We start from the raw sequence: 15363 nt of genomic DNA, 5'->3' as shown, positions 1-15363 counted from the left end.
GTTCAGAGAGAAGTCATGAAAATTGATGAAAAGGTTAGATAATATGACATAGGTAGGATGCAGTCATTCACTCGGTTGTGTCCAATTCTTTGGTACCCCATGGACTGTAGCCTGCAAGGCTTCTCTGTCTGTGAAATTCTCCAGGCAAGGATGCTGGAGTGGGGAGTCATTCCTTTCTCCAGGGGATCTTCCCAACTTAGGGATCGAACCTGAGTCTCCCACATTGCAGGCAGATTCTTTACCATTCTTACCATTCTTTACCATCACCAGGGAAGCCCTGAGATTTTCAGAAACAGTGCTATGCCTTAAATATTTTTTCTCTTGTTAAAACAACTTTAATCCTTCAGATAGGTGTCTCTGGTTACTGTGTTTATTTCCAAACTTGAAACTCCTTTTCTTGTTCTTGTGGGAATAATTCTGGGATAATCCAGAATGCTGATATTTCCCTGTATATTTTAGAATAATGCTGCTGCTGCTGCTGCTGCTAAGTCGCTTCAGTCGTGTCCGACTCTGTGCGACCCCATAGACAGCAGCCCACCAGGCTCCTCTGTCCCTGGGATTCTCCAGGCAAGAACACTGGAGTGGGTTGCCATTTCCTTCTCCAAGAATAATGCTAACCTGCTCAATTCAAGGACTTTCTTTCAGCAAAAACAGACCATGCTTGCAAAGATCATGTTGGTCATGCCCTCTTGGTCAAATGACTAGTAAAGGATGTATTTCATTTTCTGTAAACATTCTGATGTACCTACTAAAGCTACAAAATAAGCACTTATGAACTGACACTTTTCAAGAAACTATATTAAAATTTATTTTTCTTTTCCACACAGGAAGAATTTAATGGAAAACCTGACTCCCTCTATTTCAATGATGGTCAGCGAAGAATTGACTTTGTTCTAGTGTATGAAGATGAAAGTAGAAAAGAGACCAATAAAAAGGGTTCAAATGAAAAACAAAGAGTAAGTTTATTTTCCTATTTTTTTTATTTTTATTCTTTATAATATTGTAAAATGAAAAAAATAAACTGCTGTTTTTGTGGAAGCAATGAAGTGAAACTGGTGTTTGAGATATCAAGTCAGGCATACCTTTATATTTTCTCTATTCATCATTCCCTCAAGGCATGGTAACAAAAAACATTAAAAAAAAAATTTTTTTTTTGAGTTTTAAACAGAAACTTCCTCAGGCTCTTAAGCTGAAGGCAGATTTTCTTCCAAGGAATTGCCCTTTCTATCTGTAAAAGAGATTTACACTAAAAGCACACTTGGCTATTTGCAACTAGATATGAAAGGAAGCTAATAATAAATAACGACAACAGGGATAATACCAACCATCCAGTGTCAGGGTATGCTAACTCATGGATGGTCTGTGTATTTTGCATGCATGTGCTCATTTAATTCTCAGAATAACCTTGTTGTGGTGGTGGTTCAGTCTCTCAGTCGTGTCTGACTCTTTGAGACCCCATGGACTGCAGCACGCCAGGCTTCCCTGTCCTCCACTGTCTTCCAGAGTTTGCTCAAACTCATGTCCATTGAGTTGGTGATGCCATCCCAACCATCTCATCTTCTGCAGCCCTCTTCTCCTTTTGCCTTCAGTCTTTCCCAACATCAGGGTCTTTTCCAGAACAACCTATAAGGTGCCTTTTATTTTCATACCATTCTGGATAACAAAATCGGCCCTTAGAGAGATTAAACGATTGCCCAAGTTCATGGACTCTAATGTAAGAACTGGTGGAGCTACAATTCATACTCTTGTCTTGAATCGCGAACCCGTGCTCTTGACGTCTCCCACTTTCTTCCCTTCCTTTCCCTTTCATTCATTGCCAGTCAGGCTTTACTTTTCCTTTGCATCAGGCTCTTTCAGGTAAGGCGGCCATCTTTATCTCAAGATATTAAGCCATTTAACCTGCTAAATATATAACAACTTCCTGGAACTTCTTTACCAAACTGTATCAGACTAAAACAAGACAAAAAAGAAAATATACAAGTGTGACTTTTACCCACTTTGAAAATCACTTCTTCATTCTGGTTTTGTTTTTTCTCACATTTGTGCTGTTACAAATACACAACTATTCATCTGTCCCTCTCTGGGCTTTCTCTCTAAAATATGTCATCCTCAAATCTATTGATTTCTGTCTAATTTTTCAAACCAAGAATGAAACCTACTTAAAATGAAGGAAACAGTCCTTTTTATTTTTTTGTTTTGTTTGTTTTGGAAAGGGTAATTTTGGAGGCTTGTATTTGCATAGTGTCACAGAATGAGCCCAGCTTTTGGAACCTGATATTCAGATTCTGATTCTGCTACTGTAGTGTTTGGAGTAATTCTAGTTGAGGCAACACCAGCCTAGAATTACAGTGGCTTAATAAAATAAAAGTTTACTTATGGCTCAAGTCAGTCATGGCATCCCTGTTTGGCACAGTGTCTTGGAGGTATGGGCAGGGCTTTGTTGCTTGCAGTCATTCAGGAACCCAGCCTAACACAAAGGCTTTGCCATATTCAGCAGGTCGTTTCTGAGATCACTCTGGGCATCAATAAATGGTAGGTAGAGTAAGGGAGAGGATGAAGAACGCACTCATGCTTCTTTACCTGTCTGGGTTGGAACTGACCTCATCAGTTGGGTTCACATTCTTTTGGTCAGAACTCTGGAAGGTGGAAAGTATAGTTTCTGGCTGGACAGACATTTCTCAGTAGGAATTCCATGCTATGGACGGGGAACATTAACTTTTGGTCATCAGCGGCTTGTGTTTGCCACAGATTCCAGCTAACTGTGTGAGTTGGATGAATTTTCTCATCAGCCTCATGTTTTATTATTATTTGGAGATGCCTTTTATTTTTACATTTTAACATCTCTGAAATCAGGGTACATCTTTAAAAAAGTGTATCATAATTTCATTGGATGAATTTTTATTGGCACATAAAGTATTGGCTCACCATACAACTAGAGGCATCTTAAATTCTGGAAAATAGGAATCTCAATACCTAGTCCAGATAATTATGTTTAGGATTGAATAAAATAGTATACAGAAATTTTTGTAGTATACAGAATTTGTAGTATACAGAATAGTATACAGAAATTTAGGTAGTATACAGCTACATAAATTTTCAGCACATGTTAGAATTAGATGTTAATTTTTGTACCTTCTCTTTTATTTGGGGTATACACTGGTATGAAAAGGCATCACTCTCTGATCATTATATAATTTTGTCACTAAGCTAGCTTAGAGTATTTTATCATTTTCCTGTGAACACTAAGATATCTTCTGTGCAGTCAGGGTCACTGTCATCAAATATTTATTAGGCATCCACATGCTGATGGAACTGAATTGAGCACTATATAAAGTAAGTTAAACAAACCTAATCCATTACAGTATAGAGGAAACAGTTTTAGTTTTATATAAGGGCTCTGTCCCATGGTAAAGGAGCCTAGAGCTGGTTACATTATTAACAAGGTCTGCATTTGAGTTATACAGAAACAAAGGTGCTGAAGTAACTTTCATAAATCAAGAGAAAAAAAAACCATCATTAATTTTGGTATCTAAACTCATGGATTGATGTACCATGATGTTGGTATTTATTTATAAGCTATGCTTTTAAGTGTTTTGAGACTATGTATACATGTTACTTAATTTAGATTCTACTAGAATTTGAAGCTCAGCTTTGGAATCACATTTTTATTAATTGGAAAATCATTTGCAAGTTCCATCATACTCTCTATCAGGCCGTATTCAGAATTTAGGACAATGCCAAGGAAAGGCAATTTCAAAATTCTCTTTTCTTTGAGAGGAAAAAAAAATTATGTCTAAATCATATTGATTTCCTAAAACAGCCCCAAGGTTGACTTTGCAGGGGCTGATCTAAAAAGTATTGTTAAATTCTTGTTAGAGGTAGAGAAAGATAAAACTGATGGTGCTGTGAGCATCAGAAACATACAGGAGTAAAAGTCTCCATCTGCATATGAGCAAAGAGAAATTATTTTTCTAGCCAGACCTCCAAATATCATATAACTTTGTCCACTTGTATTAGTGAAAATACCTCAGAATCTCACACCTCCCTTTGGAAAAGCATAAACCGTCTATATTACAGATGGGGTCGATCATAAGTTGTTCCAAGAATAAGTGTTTGTTTAGGCCGTACTGCTGTCCATGGCATGGAGTCAGTTCGAATGTCTTTTACTGGAAGTAACAGGGAAACCAAACTCAAAATGTTTTAAGTGCTAAAAGGAAATAATTCTCTCATTTAAGAAATAGTGTGGAGATAGGAGCATTTCTGAGTTAGATAATTTATTGGCTTAATGGGGTCATCAGGACTCGAGCTTCATTATATCCTTCTACCCTGCCATCCTCAAATGTTGGCTGTTCTTAAACTGTCTTCACTTCGTTTCATGATGTTTGTTGTGTTTCCAGACACCAGTGGCAGTAAGAAGGAATGCCCTTTCTTTCAGCCCGCTTTTAGAAAGGGGAAGAAATCTCCCCTAGAATGGCAGACTTCCTTTCACTGTTGATTGTCTCTCACAGGCCTATTCCTAAACCAACCACTGGCAAGATGAATGAAACTACCATCATTAGCACAGACTAATCAAGACTAGTCTTTCATTTCCTAAATCATCTGATCACTTAGTATCTGAAAAACTGTCAGCTTTTCTTGGTAATGAAGAAGGGGAAGATGACTGTTGAATAGGCAGCCAGCAATGCCTGGCACATCTCATGATTAAAATATATCTAAATAAGTTTGCTCCATACTGTGAAGAGCAAAAGTGTTTTAAATGAAACATGTTTCCATATGTTTCTCCAACTCTTCCTGCTCAGTTTTGTTCGTCATTCTTCTTTCTCCCATTTCCCTTATCTAGAATTGTTAATGGATGACATAACTGATCTGTTCTGAATTTCATTTTGTCTGACACTTGGCCTCCCTTCTAAACAGATGTGTTTATGACCAAGTAATGATATAATGCAGATGATGATAAAGAGAATAGAAAAGTCTAGATAGCACAAGAACAGTATAAGTCATCCTGAATGTAATGCTTTTTTATCAGCAGAATCCATCCCTAAAAGTTGATAGAAAAAATATTTCCTTGAAGTTGATGAAAAGTTATGGAAGTATAAGTTTATCTTGTATATCAGGCCTTAAGAATTTGTTAGTGGATCTGGCCAATAGAGAGTACAGAGTAAGAAATTTTCCAAAAAATAAGTGTTTAAATTACACCCAAACCTTCAAATAATGTGGAAGAACTGACTAATTGTTTATAGATCCCTTGAGCTTTTAAAACTGTTATCCGTTGTTTTATACGAGTTATCATGAGGCTGGAACGGTTTACATAGAAGCTAGATGAAATCCCTTTGGAAATGGTTAAAAGTTCAACTGAAAATTCTAATAAAGTGAACACAGTGCACTATTCCATATATTAAGATTTTACATACTTTAGTAAAGTTTTATAATAATGTCTGAGGATCTTATACATTTTTATTAACTATTATATTACATTTTTGTTGCTGTTATCAGACACATTTATTTTTTTTATTTTTTTGCTTGTGATTTAGTATTTTGTGTTAAGAAAGAAGTCTATTGATTTTTTTTATAAGATCTAGTTACATTGAGAAACTTTTTAGTTCCAGTAGTTTCTGATGCTTGTTTTAAGTTTATTCAAAGGAAGACCATATTGTCTCCAACTGACAGCTTCACTGTACCTTTCTTTATACTTCATTTGTTATCTTGTCCAAGTGATATGGCTAAGACCTCTTGAATAAAACCTGCAGCACATACTAGTCACTCATATTGTTCCTGAGTTTGGTGCAAGTGTTCTGAAATTTCATCATTAAATATACATTTGCTATAAATTTTTGGTAGTTTTCTTTTAAAAAGTTAGGAGTTCTCTTCTAGTTGATATTGCTATGAGCTTTTATAATTGGGTTTTTAAATTTATCAAATGTGCTTTCTTTGCATCATTGCTTTATCAGTAAGTCTTAGTGCATAAAGTATATGATTATTTGTAGCTCATAAGATGATAGCTAACAGTATAGAATATTCAAACATCATTCATTATTGGCTTTAATATGCAATGTATCATTTTTATAGTCACTAGCTTTCTACTTATGTTAATACTATGTTATAACATAGTTTATTTATAATTCATTAAAAAGTACTTGAGGTCACATACAGAATATAACATAAATAAAAGTAATTAGATGAGGATATCAAAGCTATGGTTTTTCCAGTGGACCATAAAGAAAGTTGAGTACCAAAGAATTGATGCTTTTGAACTGTGATATTGGAGAAGACTCTTTAGAGTCCCTTGGACTGCAAGGAGATCCAACCAGTCAATCCTAAAGGAAATCAGTCCTAAATATTCATTGGAAGGACTGATGCTGAAGCTTAAACTCCCAATACTTTGGCCACCTGATGCAAAGAACAGACTCATTTGAAAAGACCCTGATGTTGGGTAAGATTAAAGGCAGGAGGAGAAGGGAACAAGAGAGGATGAGATGGCTGGATAACATCACTGACTCGATGGACATGAGTTTGAGTAAACTCCGGTAGTTGGTGATGGACAGGGAAGCCTGGCGTGCTGCAGTCCATGGGGTTACAAAAAGTCGGACACAACTGGGTGACTGAACTGAACTAATCATGGTAACAAAAATGTAAAAGCCAGAAAAATAAAATGAAGCTATGTATCAAAGTAATAAGCAAAATGACTTATTATTAACCATAAAGTCCTATTCAGAAATTAGAGTTCAGCTGCAAATTTGCCTCTTGAGTTTCCTAGTAGCCAAAGAAAATAGAGGATGTTATCAACACCATGGTTTAAAGTTTCAGCACAATAAAAACCAAACTGGTTGTTCAAAAGAAATATAATCTTTCTGGTCTAATATCCCCCAGAAAGAAATTTATCCCATGGAGTCTCCTAAAGGAGAAGGTGTGATTGAGTCAACTTAACATCGACTTGTATTCTCCAAATTGAAGAAATAAAGGGATGGCAGAAGGGGATTATGAAGAATCAGAATAGTATAAAAAATTTCCTAAAAATGACATTTTTGCCACAAATAGTCCATGAAAAATATTATGCTGGGTTAAATGCTGGTGACAACTCCTGTTGGGTGGTTTCATCTCCTCAGATAACTTTTGGTAGATGTTCTGTCTTTTGTTTTTGGATATGAAATCAGGTTTGGCTTTAACTCCTTAATATTTTAAACTAAAGCAGGAAGTTCTTTATATTTTTATCTCCTTCCTTTACACTCCACTTGCTTAAACTAAGATTGTAGGTTAAAAGGAATAAATTAAATTAGAATCAGCAGTTTCAAATTACAACTACAAGATGTGTTGCTGGTATAAGCATATTTGGTTTTATTTTTGTGTACTCAGCACAGGAGAAGTGAATCCAAATCTTGCTTCGTATTTCCAAAATGGGATGTGTCCTTGGGTCTAATCCTTAAAAACAGACAAATGCAGAGGACAGTGAAATTCTGAAAAGTAAAATCTGTTTATTCTACTTCATCTCAGAAAGAGGTGGAGAAGAGAAAAATCCTTTTCCAGATTAGTCCTTCTGAGTTAGTTCTGAATGAAAAAGCTGTCATTTGCCCTAGACAAACAGGTACTTGTGCCTCATTTTCTGTAAAAGGGTAAAGAGCTGGGCAACATCAACTATACCAAATTCTCAAACAGAACAGGCATGAAGAAAATAAATAATCATAAAAGAAGTGCTTGCTTATGTGCACAGAAAAGATATGCTCTAAGAAAATAGTATTTCCTAAACAACTTACGGTTGCTGGGAGGGAAGGGATAGTTAGGGACTTTGGGAAGGCCACATACACACTGCTGTGTTAAAATGGATGACCAGCGAGGACCTATTGTATAGCACATGGAACTCTGTTCATCGTTACATGCCAGCCTGGATGGGATGGGGTTTGGGAGAGAATGGATACATGTATATGTATGGCTGAGTTCCTTCACTGTTCACCCAAAACTACCACAACATTGTTAATGGGCTAAACCTCAATGCACAATAAAAAGTTTAAAGTTTGGGGGAAAAAAGAAAATAATATTTCTTAAATTTGCCTGATAATAAGAATAGTCTGCTTTGCATGTTAAAACTAGATTATCCAGGCCTGTCCTGTATGTACTGAGCCAACATGTAGAGAAGAGAGGCCCTAGAATCTGCATTGTAACTAGGGCGCTTCAGGCTGTTCATAGAAGCAGGTAGAAAACACTGCCCTGAAGTGTTTACAGTAGTTATCCTAGCTGCTGCTGCTGCTAAGTCGCTTCAGTCGTGTCTGACTCTGTGCGACCCCATAGACGGCAGCCCACCAGGCTCCCCCGTCCCCGGGATTCTCCAGGCAAGAACACTGGAGTGGGTTGCCATTGCCTTCTCCAATGCATGAAAGTGAAAAGTGAAAGTGAAGTCACTTAGTCGTATCCGACCCTCAGCGATCCCATGGACTGCAGCCTTCCAGGCTCCTCTGTCCATGGGGTTTTCCAGGCAAGAGTACTGGAGTGGGGTGCCATCGCCTTCTCCGAGTTATCCTAGCAGTGGATTGATAACAGGTGATTTTTTTTTTTTTCCTTCTTGGAAAATTTCTAAGTTACCATTTATTTATTTTCATAATTACACCAAAAATGCTAATTTAAAAAGAAAAGTTGGAAATAAGCTTCAGCTACATATTCACTTCCTTTCTATGCTTGTCATTTAGGACGCTTGTCTGTTTTCTATCTCCTTATGAACATATGTCACCTAAATCAGTCCACTAACATTCAATGTTTTATCAACAACACGTGAATTTAAGTCCCAATTAAATAATGTATTCTTGCTTACCAGACCTTACCAAGTAAGAAGCACTTTGAGTAATTAGAAAGAAATATTTTTGCACAAATTAAGTCCCTTTGGTTTACTTCTTACCCAACTCCATAGGCGTAACAAAGATTGGCAAGTTGAGAAGTACAGTGACAGCATCGTCAGTATTTTGCCTGACAAAGCTGGAAGAATATTTGAAATAAATCTATTTCATTAATCTCAACTGATTTATGCTGATATATTATCATCAGAGTGTATTTAGCAATCTTCTTAGACATTGCAACCCCTGCTTTTTATGCAATAAAGCAGAGCAACATAAAGGAAATGGTAGACATTGGTGTTTAAAATCAGTATTATTACTGTATAATTCACAAGCAAGTCCTTCCCAACAGTGACTTTATTAAGCCAAATGAGATGTGCAATCTCAGGTGCTTAGGGGACAGAAAGCTGCCTTAATTATGCCAGTCTGTCCTTTGTGATTTTGATTGCTTTATTCTTTATTTCTCTGACAGCTTTATTAACCTCCCATAAGAGGTATGAATAAAATTTCAGTTTCTGGGGTGGGATAAGTGCTCTTGTCCTTCTCTACTTTGAACCCCAAGTACCATTCTCCACTGACAGTAGCAGAATCATGTGCCTCTTTTTGTGATGTCCGTAGATCCTCAGTGATTATAGTCTCTTTGGCTTTGCTAGAAGTAGGTTGAAAAGAAAGAGAGAGATCTAGGTTACAGTGCCAGGGAATTTACTCTCCTAGAGACAGAGGAACTTACAACATAATCTCGCATATGACTGGGCTTTTTTCAGAGCCAGTCAGTCTGGTTTAATCATTTTGTGCTGCCGAATACACACCATAGACTATAAACATAGGTTTAGATTCTTACCTGTAAGGTTTCCAATAAGGTACATAGATAATTTTTAGTTAAAAACCGTGTGGCCTCAGATACTCATTTATTCAGCAAATATTTATTAAGAAATGAGTATGTCATTCAATATGCAATATTAATTTTCTTTCATTTTTAACATGGAAGACAGCTCTACCCTAATTTTTTTTAAATGTCAGGAACACGGTTACTTATCCAAGTGTAAATTCTACACTGCAGTAAAGCTGATGATCTCATATTAAATAGATTTAAGCAATCTTTTCTTAAGTAAGCAGTCTTTTCCTGATGTATTCCTGTTTGACAAATATAGCACATATGCTAATTTACTTTAGCAACCTGACAAACCAAGAAAACTGGTTTGATCAATTTTTAAAATATTCCACTAGTTCTTTGTGAACTGCCATGCCAAAGGGAAAAAACAAGAACTGTCTTATTAAAGTAACACCAAGGTGATATATTAACATGTTTAAGCAAATAAAAATGCCCTTTCCTTGGTTCAACTATTTAAGTATTTATAGTTAGTAATAAAACAGAGGGCATTATAAACCAACTCCAAGATCTGCCAGTTATCAAGAGATATCAGGTAAATATCTTACAAGGTCTTTGTAAAGAACCAAATAAGAACTAAAATTGCATACGCTATAGTATAACTTTTTCTCAGTGGCAGTACAGCAATATCTATTAAAGAAGTTTAAGTTGTATGCACTTTTCAACAATTCTGCATCTAGGACTTTATTCTGAGGAGGATACACAAAACTTATTCTACAAGAATTTTCGTAATTATGAAAAATTAGAAACAACTAAAACATTCAACAGTTTGTGAATAAATTGTTTTGTATATGTATTCACTTATAGTTTAGATTCCTCGTATAAATGGTATTATGTAGCAGTTGTCTTTGACTTATTTCACTACGCCTAATAATCTCTGGGTCTATCCATGTTGTTGCAAATGGAAATATGTCATTCTTTTTACAGCTGAGTAGCATTCCACTGTGTGTATGTGTGTGTGTGTGTATGTGTGTACCTGAGCTCACAAGTGTGTGTGTATCACATCTTCTTAAGACAATCACTGGATTGTGTCCACATCTTGGCTCTTGTATATAGTACTGCTATGAACATTGGGATGCATGTATCTTTTCAAATTAGAGTTTTTGTTCTTTCCAGTATATACCCAGGAGTGGAATTGTTGGATAACATGGTAATTGTAGTTTAGTTTTTTGAGGAAACTCCATACTGGCTTCACCAGTGGCTGTACCAGTTTACATTCCAATCATCAGTGTACAGGAATTTCCTTTTCTCCACATTCTTGACAGCATTTGTTATTTGTTGACTTTTTAACATTAGTCACTCTTACAGCTGTGAGGCAATATATCATTGTGTTTTTTAAAAATATTTTTATTTATTTATTTGGCTGTGCCAGCTCTTAGTTATGGCATGTGGGATCTTCAGTCTTTGTTGTGGCATGCAGGATCTTTAGTCGTGGCATGCAGCCTCTTAGTTGTGGCATGTGGGATCGAGTTCCCCGACCAGGGATTGAACCTGAGCTCCCTCCATTGGGAATGTGGAGCCTTAGATTGAACGTGGAGCCCCCTCCATTGGGAACGTGGAACTGAACCACCAGGGAGACCTTCTCCTTATGGTTTTGATTTGCATTTGTCTAATAATTAATGGTGTTGAGCATCTTTTCATGTGCCTGTTAGTCATCTGTATGTCTTCTTTTTTGCAAAAATGTCTGCCCATTTTAAAATCAGCATTTCTTTTTAATATATTGAGTTATGTGAGCTGTTTACATATTTTGGTTATTAGCCCCTTTTTGGCCTCATAATTTGCAAATCTCTCTTCTCATTTTCTTTTCATTGTCTTTTCCTTTCATTGATGGTGTCCTTTGCTGTTCAGAAATGTTTAAGTTGGATTAGGTCCTATTTGTTTATTTTTGCTTTTATTTCTTTTTCCTTGGGAGACTTAGCTAAGAAAATATTGCTATAATTTATGTCTGAAAATGTTTTGCTTGTATTTTCTTCTAGGAGTTTTATGATGTCATATCTTACACTTAGGGCTTTAAATTAGTCTTTAAACCATTTTAAGTTTTTATTTTTGTATATGGTATGAAGGAATGTTCTGAATTCATTGTTTTGCATGTAGCTGTCCAGCTTCTCCAGCACCACTTATTGAAGACACTCTCTTCTCCATTGTATATTTCTGCCTCCTTTATCATAAATTAACTGACCATAAACGAGTGGGTTTATTTCTGGGCTGTCTATTCTGTTCCATTGATCTGTGTGTCTGTTTCTGAGCCAATACCTTGCTTTTTTTTTTTTTTTTTTTTGATTAGTTTAGTTTTGTAGTATAGTTTGAAGTCTAGAAGGGTTATACCTCCAGTCTTGTTCTTTTCTCCCAGGATTGCTTTGGCGACTCTGGGTCATTTGTGCTTCCATATAAATTTCAGAATTATTTGTTCTGTGAAAAATATCATGGGTATTTTGATAGAGAGTGCATTCAATCTGTCATACTACTTTAAGTAGTATGACCATTTTAACAGTATTAATTCTTTCTTCAGAGAATGAAAAGGATATATGAAAGTGAAGTCACTAAGTTGTGTTTGACTTTTTGTGACCCCATGGACTGTAGCCTACCAGGCTTCTCCGTCCATTCATGAGATTTTCCAGGCAAAAGTACTGGAGTGGGTTGCCATTTCCTTCTCCAGGGGGATCTTCCTGACCCAGGGATCGAACCTGGGTCTCCCGCATCGTAGGCAGACACTTTTACCGACTGAGCCACCAGGGAAGTCCAGAAGGATATATACATCCATTATATATCAAAGAAGGTAACCTGAGGACTGGGACAATATAGTGTATAGAGTCAAGAGGAGAGTGAGCTAAATGACTCAGATTTAAGATCCAGTTCCTGGAGTTCTGGTAAAATAATGTCATTGGTATCCCGTGGAAGGGATTAAGCTGTCACTGGGTGTACACTGTGGAAGCTAAATGATTCGGGTTGCTTGTTTTTGTTATGGTGTTTGACATTAGATAAAAGAGGTGAGCCTCTGAGGCTTACAAGGTAGAGAGGACTTTTTTTTTTTTTAAGGAATAAAGGAGGCTGAGCATATTTGAAGACAGAGAAAGGAAATAACAATGGTTAACATGTCTTATTATGGGCTTATTATGTGTCAGGCCTTATGCTGAGCACTTTATACTTATGAAGCTATTTCTTACACCACCTTTGAGATGAAGCCACTGATACTTGCAGAGTTTATTTGCCCAACGTCACAGAGCTAGCAAATGGCAGGACCAGGATTTAAATTTTGACTTGGAATCTAACCATGTCTAGTTTGCACCATGCCGCTTGTCACGGTCATGGCTGATGCAGCGGATACAGCCAAGGCAGGAGTAGTTTGTGTTTGGTATGCGTGATGATGCAACTGCCCTCTCGTGGGGCTAGTTCTTTGCAGGTTCTCTGAACTGGCCCCCTTTTGTCATCTGGTAATTTAGACTCCCAGGGGATCAAGAGATGTCTTCCTGCTCTGGGTACCCTGGAGCTATTTGGTGCTAGCACGTTCCAGAATTAAACTCTATCTCTCTTTCTCCATCATGTCCTGTAATGCCCCTAAGTAAAAGTTCTTGGAGCGCTGTGGGGGAAGGGGAGCTCAGGAAAGAGGCGCCTGGTTGCTACACTACATTCCTCAGTCAATTCCCACAAAACCGGTAGCCATCCATGCACCATCCACTCATTCCTTCTTTCATCAGACATCTGTTGCTTGTTTCTTCCACTTTAGGCCCATTCTAAGTGCTAAGGATATCAAGATTAAAAGACAGACATCCCTAGGGACAGGAATGATAACCCTTTAAAGAGCAGCCAGGCCTGAGGGAGGATTTTATATTCTTTAAGAAAAGAAACATTTAAGGTGTTTGTTTGCTGAATAAGAGCAATGAAGATAAAGGACTGAAAAGAGAAGGTATTGCCGAAGCAAACTCAGGAAAAACAGGAAAAAGGTGTGATCTCCTGATACCCAGGAGAAAGATGGTGTCCTCCTAAGAGAGGCGGCATGCACAGGACTTTTTGTGAGTGGCTGCATTTGTCTGAGGAAGGAGACCACAGCGCTTGAAGCGTCCTGAAGTGAAGTGTCGAATGCAAGGAGCACCTTCAAAGTTTTGGAGCCACTCCCCAGTGGAGGAGGGGGGCCAGGAAGGGGACAGTTGTGCATCACGGTATGCTTTTGGTGGGAACTGTGGAATTTTATGAGTTAACACAGGTATGTGGTTTCTTACTACCATCACTTCATTGTTCACACACCCATTAAGCCACCCAAGAAGCTGCCCTTTTAACTGATTCTCCTAGCCTTCTAGAAACTGTGTTGCTAGAGAAGATGCTTGAGAACCCCTTGGACTGCAAGGAGATCAAGCCAGTCAATCCTAAAGGAAATCAGTCCTGAATATTCATTGGAAGGACTGATGCTGAAGCTCTAGTACTTTAGCTGCCTGATGGGAAGAGCTGACTCACTGGAAAAGCTGGGAAAGATTGAGGGCAGGAGGAGAAGTGTTGACAGAGGATGAGGTGGTTGGATGGCATCATTGACTCAATGGACATGAGTCAGAGCAAACTCTGGGAAATTGTGAGGAACAGGGAAGCCTGGAGTGCTGCTGTCCATGGGGTTGCAAAGAGTCGGACACGGCTGAGCGACTGAACAGCAACCACCTAGTCATCTAACTAGAAGGACATTTGTTCATGTGAGCTAAAAGCCTTGAGTCTGAGCTTTCACATCCTAACTGAAATTATTGCTGCCTGACTCCAGAAGACAGTTGAATTCTACTTATGACCTCTAGTGGGACAAGCTGGGTCGCCATTTGTACAACCTCAGGTTGAGGCATCTCCCCAGAAAGAGAGGAAGTCAGAGTGTCCGGTCTGCACAGAACACCCCTCCCTATACCGCACAGTGATTTTGCTTTTAGCCTAACAGGTTTTCCCTAGTTCATCGTTATTACCCTATTAGGATTCTTGCTGGCAAGTAACAGAAATTAGCTCTAATTTAAGCAGACAAAGAAACAAAGAGTCTATTAGTAAAGAATATTAGGGAGCTCACAGATTCATTGGAAGACTCAGACAAACAAAACCTGGAGACGAGGCAGCCAGAGTCAGTGCTCCAAATTCCATTTCACAGCTGGTCTGCGACAAAGCAAGGTTGCTCCCCAGTCCAGAACTGCTTCTGGTCACTTCTGACCAGCAGTCCTCCCCGAAAGCTCCTGCTGAGACCTCTGCCACTGCTGTCACTGGCTCCCATTCTCCCAGCCGCCTCAGGAGGAGTTCTGCTTGGCCTGACTTCTTTGCATCTCCAGCTTCTGATTAGAGTCTTAAGTGGTCTGCTTAATAGCTACTCACTTGCCAGTAGCGAACTCATGGGAGACAAGGAATAGGTGTGTCTGTTTTTATTCACTGTAGGGGACGTGGGGCTCTGGCGGGAGTGGAAATGCTGAGTGGTTATATAGAATGACGGGTGTCCATTACAGTGCCTTAGACCCATGAATGAGTGTTCCAGTCCTTTTGTATTGGACACAGTCCTAGATCCCTGGTTGCTGACTTTGTAGATCCTCTGCAGCAGACCATTTCAGATTCCTCTTTGAATCTTCATCACTTTGAAGAGTGCTCTCAGGAAATGTTTGTAGAACAAATTAATGTTTGTTGAGTATATTCTTTCAACAAACATGTATTGGG

The 15363-nt window shown here is 38.1% G+C and overlaps 1 protein-coding gene and 1 non-coding gene across 6 annotated transcripts in view; one reads left to right on the top strand and one right to left on the bottom strand.

Annotated features, from left to right (window-relative positions):
* ANO6 (anoctamin 6) overlaps positions 1-15363 on the top strand; it is a 235661-nt gene that overhangs the window by 142227 nt on the left and 78071 nt on the right. For all 5 annotated transcript variants that reach the window (XM_086399802.1, XM_086399801.1, XM_086399803.1 and 2 more), the window contains one exon: positions 828-956. In XM_086399802.1, coding sequence (XP_086255928.1) covers positions 828-956 — 129 coding nt within the window. The remainder of the gene's footprint in view (positions 1-827; positions 957-15363) is intronic.
* On the bottom strand, positions 12368-12441 carry TRNAR-ACG (transfer RNA arginine (anticodon ACG)). The gene has a single exon. It is a non-coding gene; the product is annotated as a tRNA-Arg (tRNA).

This window comes from Bos grunniens, chromosome 5 (assembly GCF_055505025.1).
Source record: "Bos grunniens cultivar Pamir isolate PY7600 chromosome 5, Bosgru_T2T1.0, whole genome shotgun sequence".
Lineage (NCBI taxonomy): Eukaryota > Metazoa > Chordata > Mammalia > Artiodactyla > Bovidae > Bos > Bos grunniens.
This window is presented reverse-complemented; position numbering and strand designations above follow the sequence as displayed.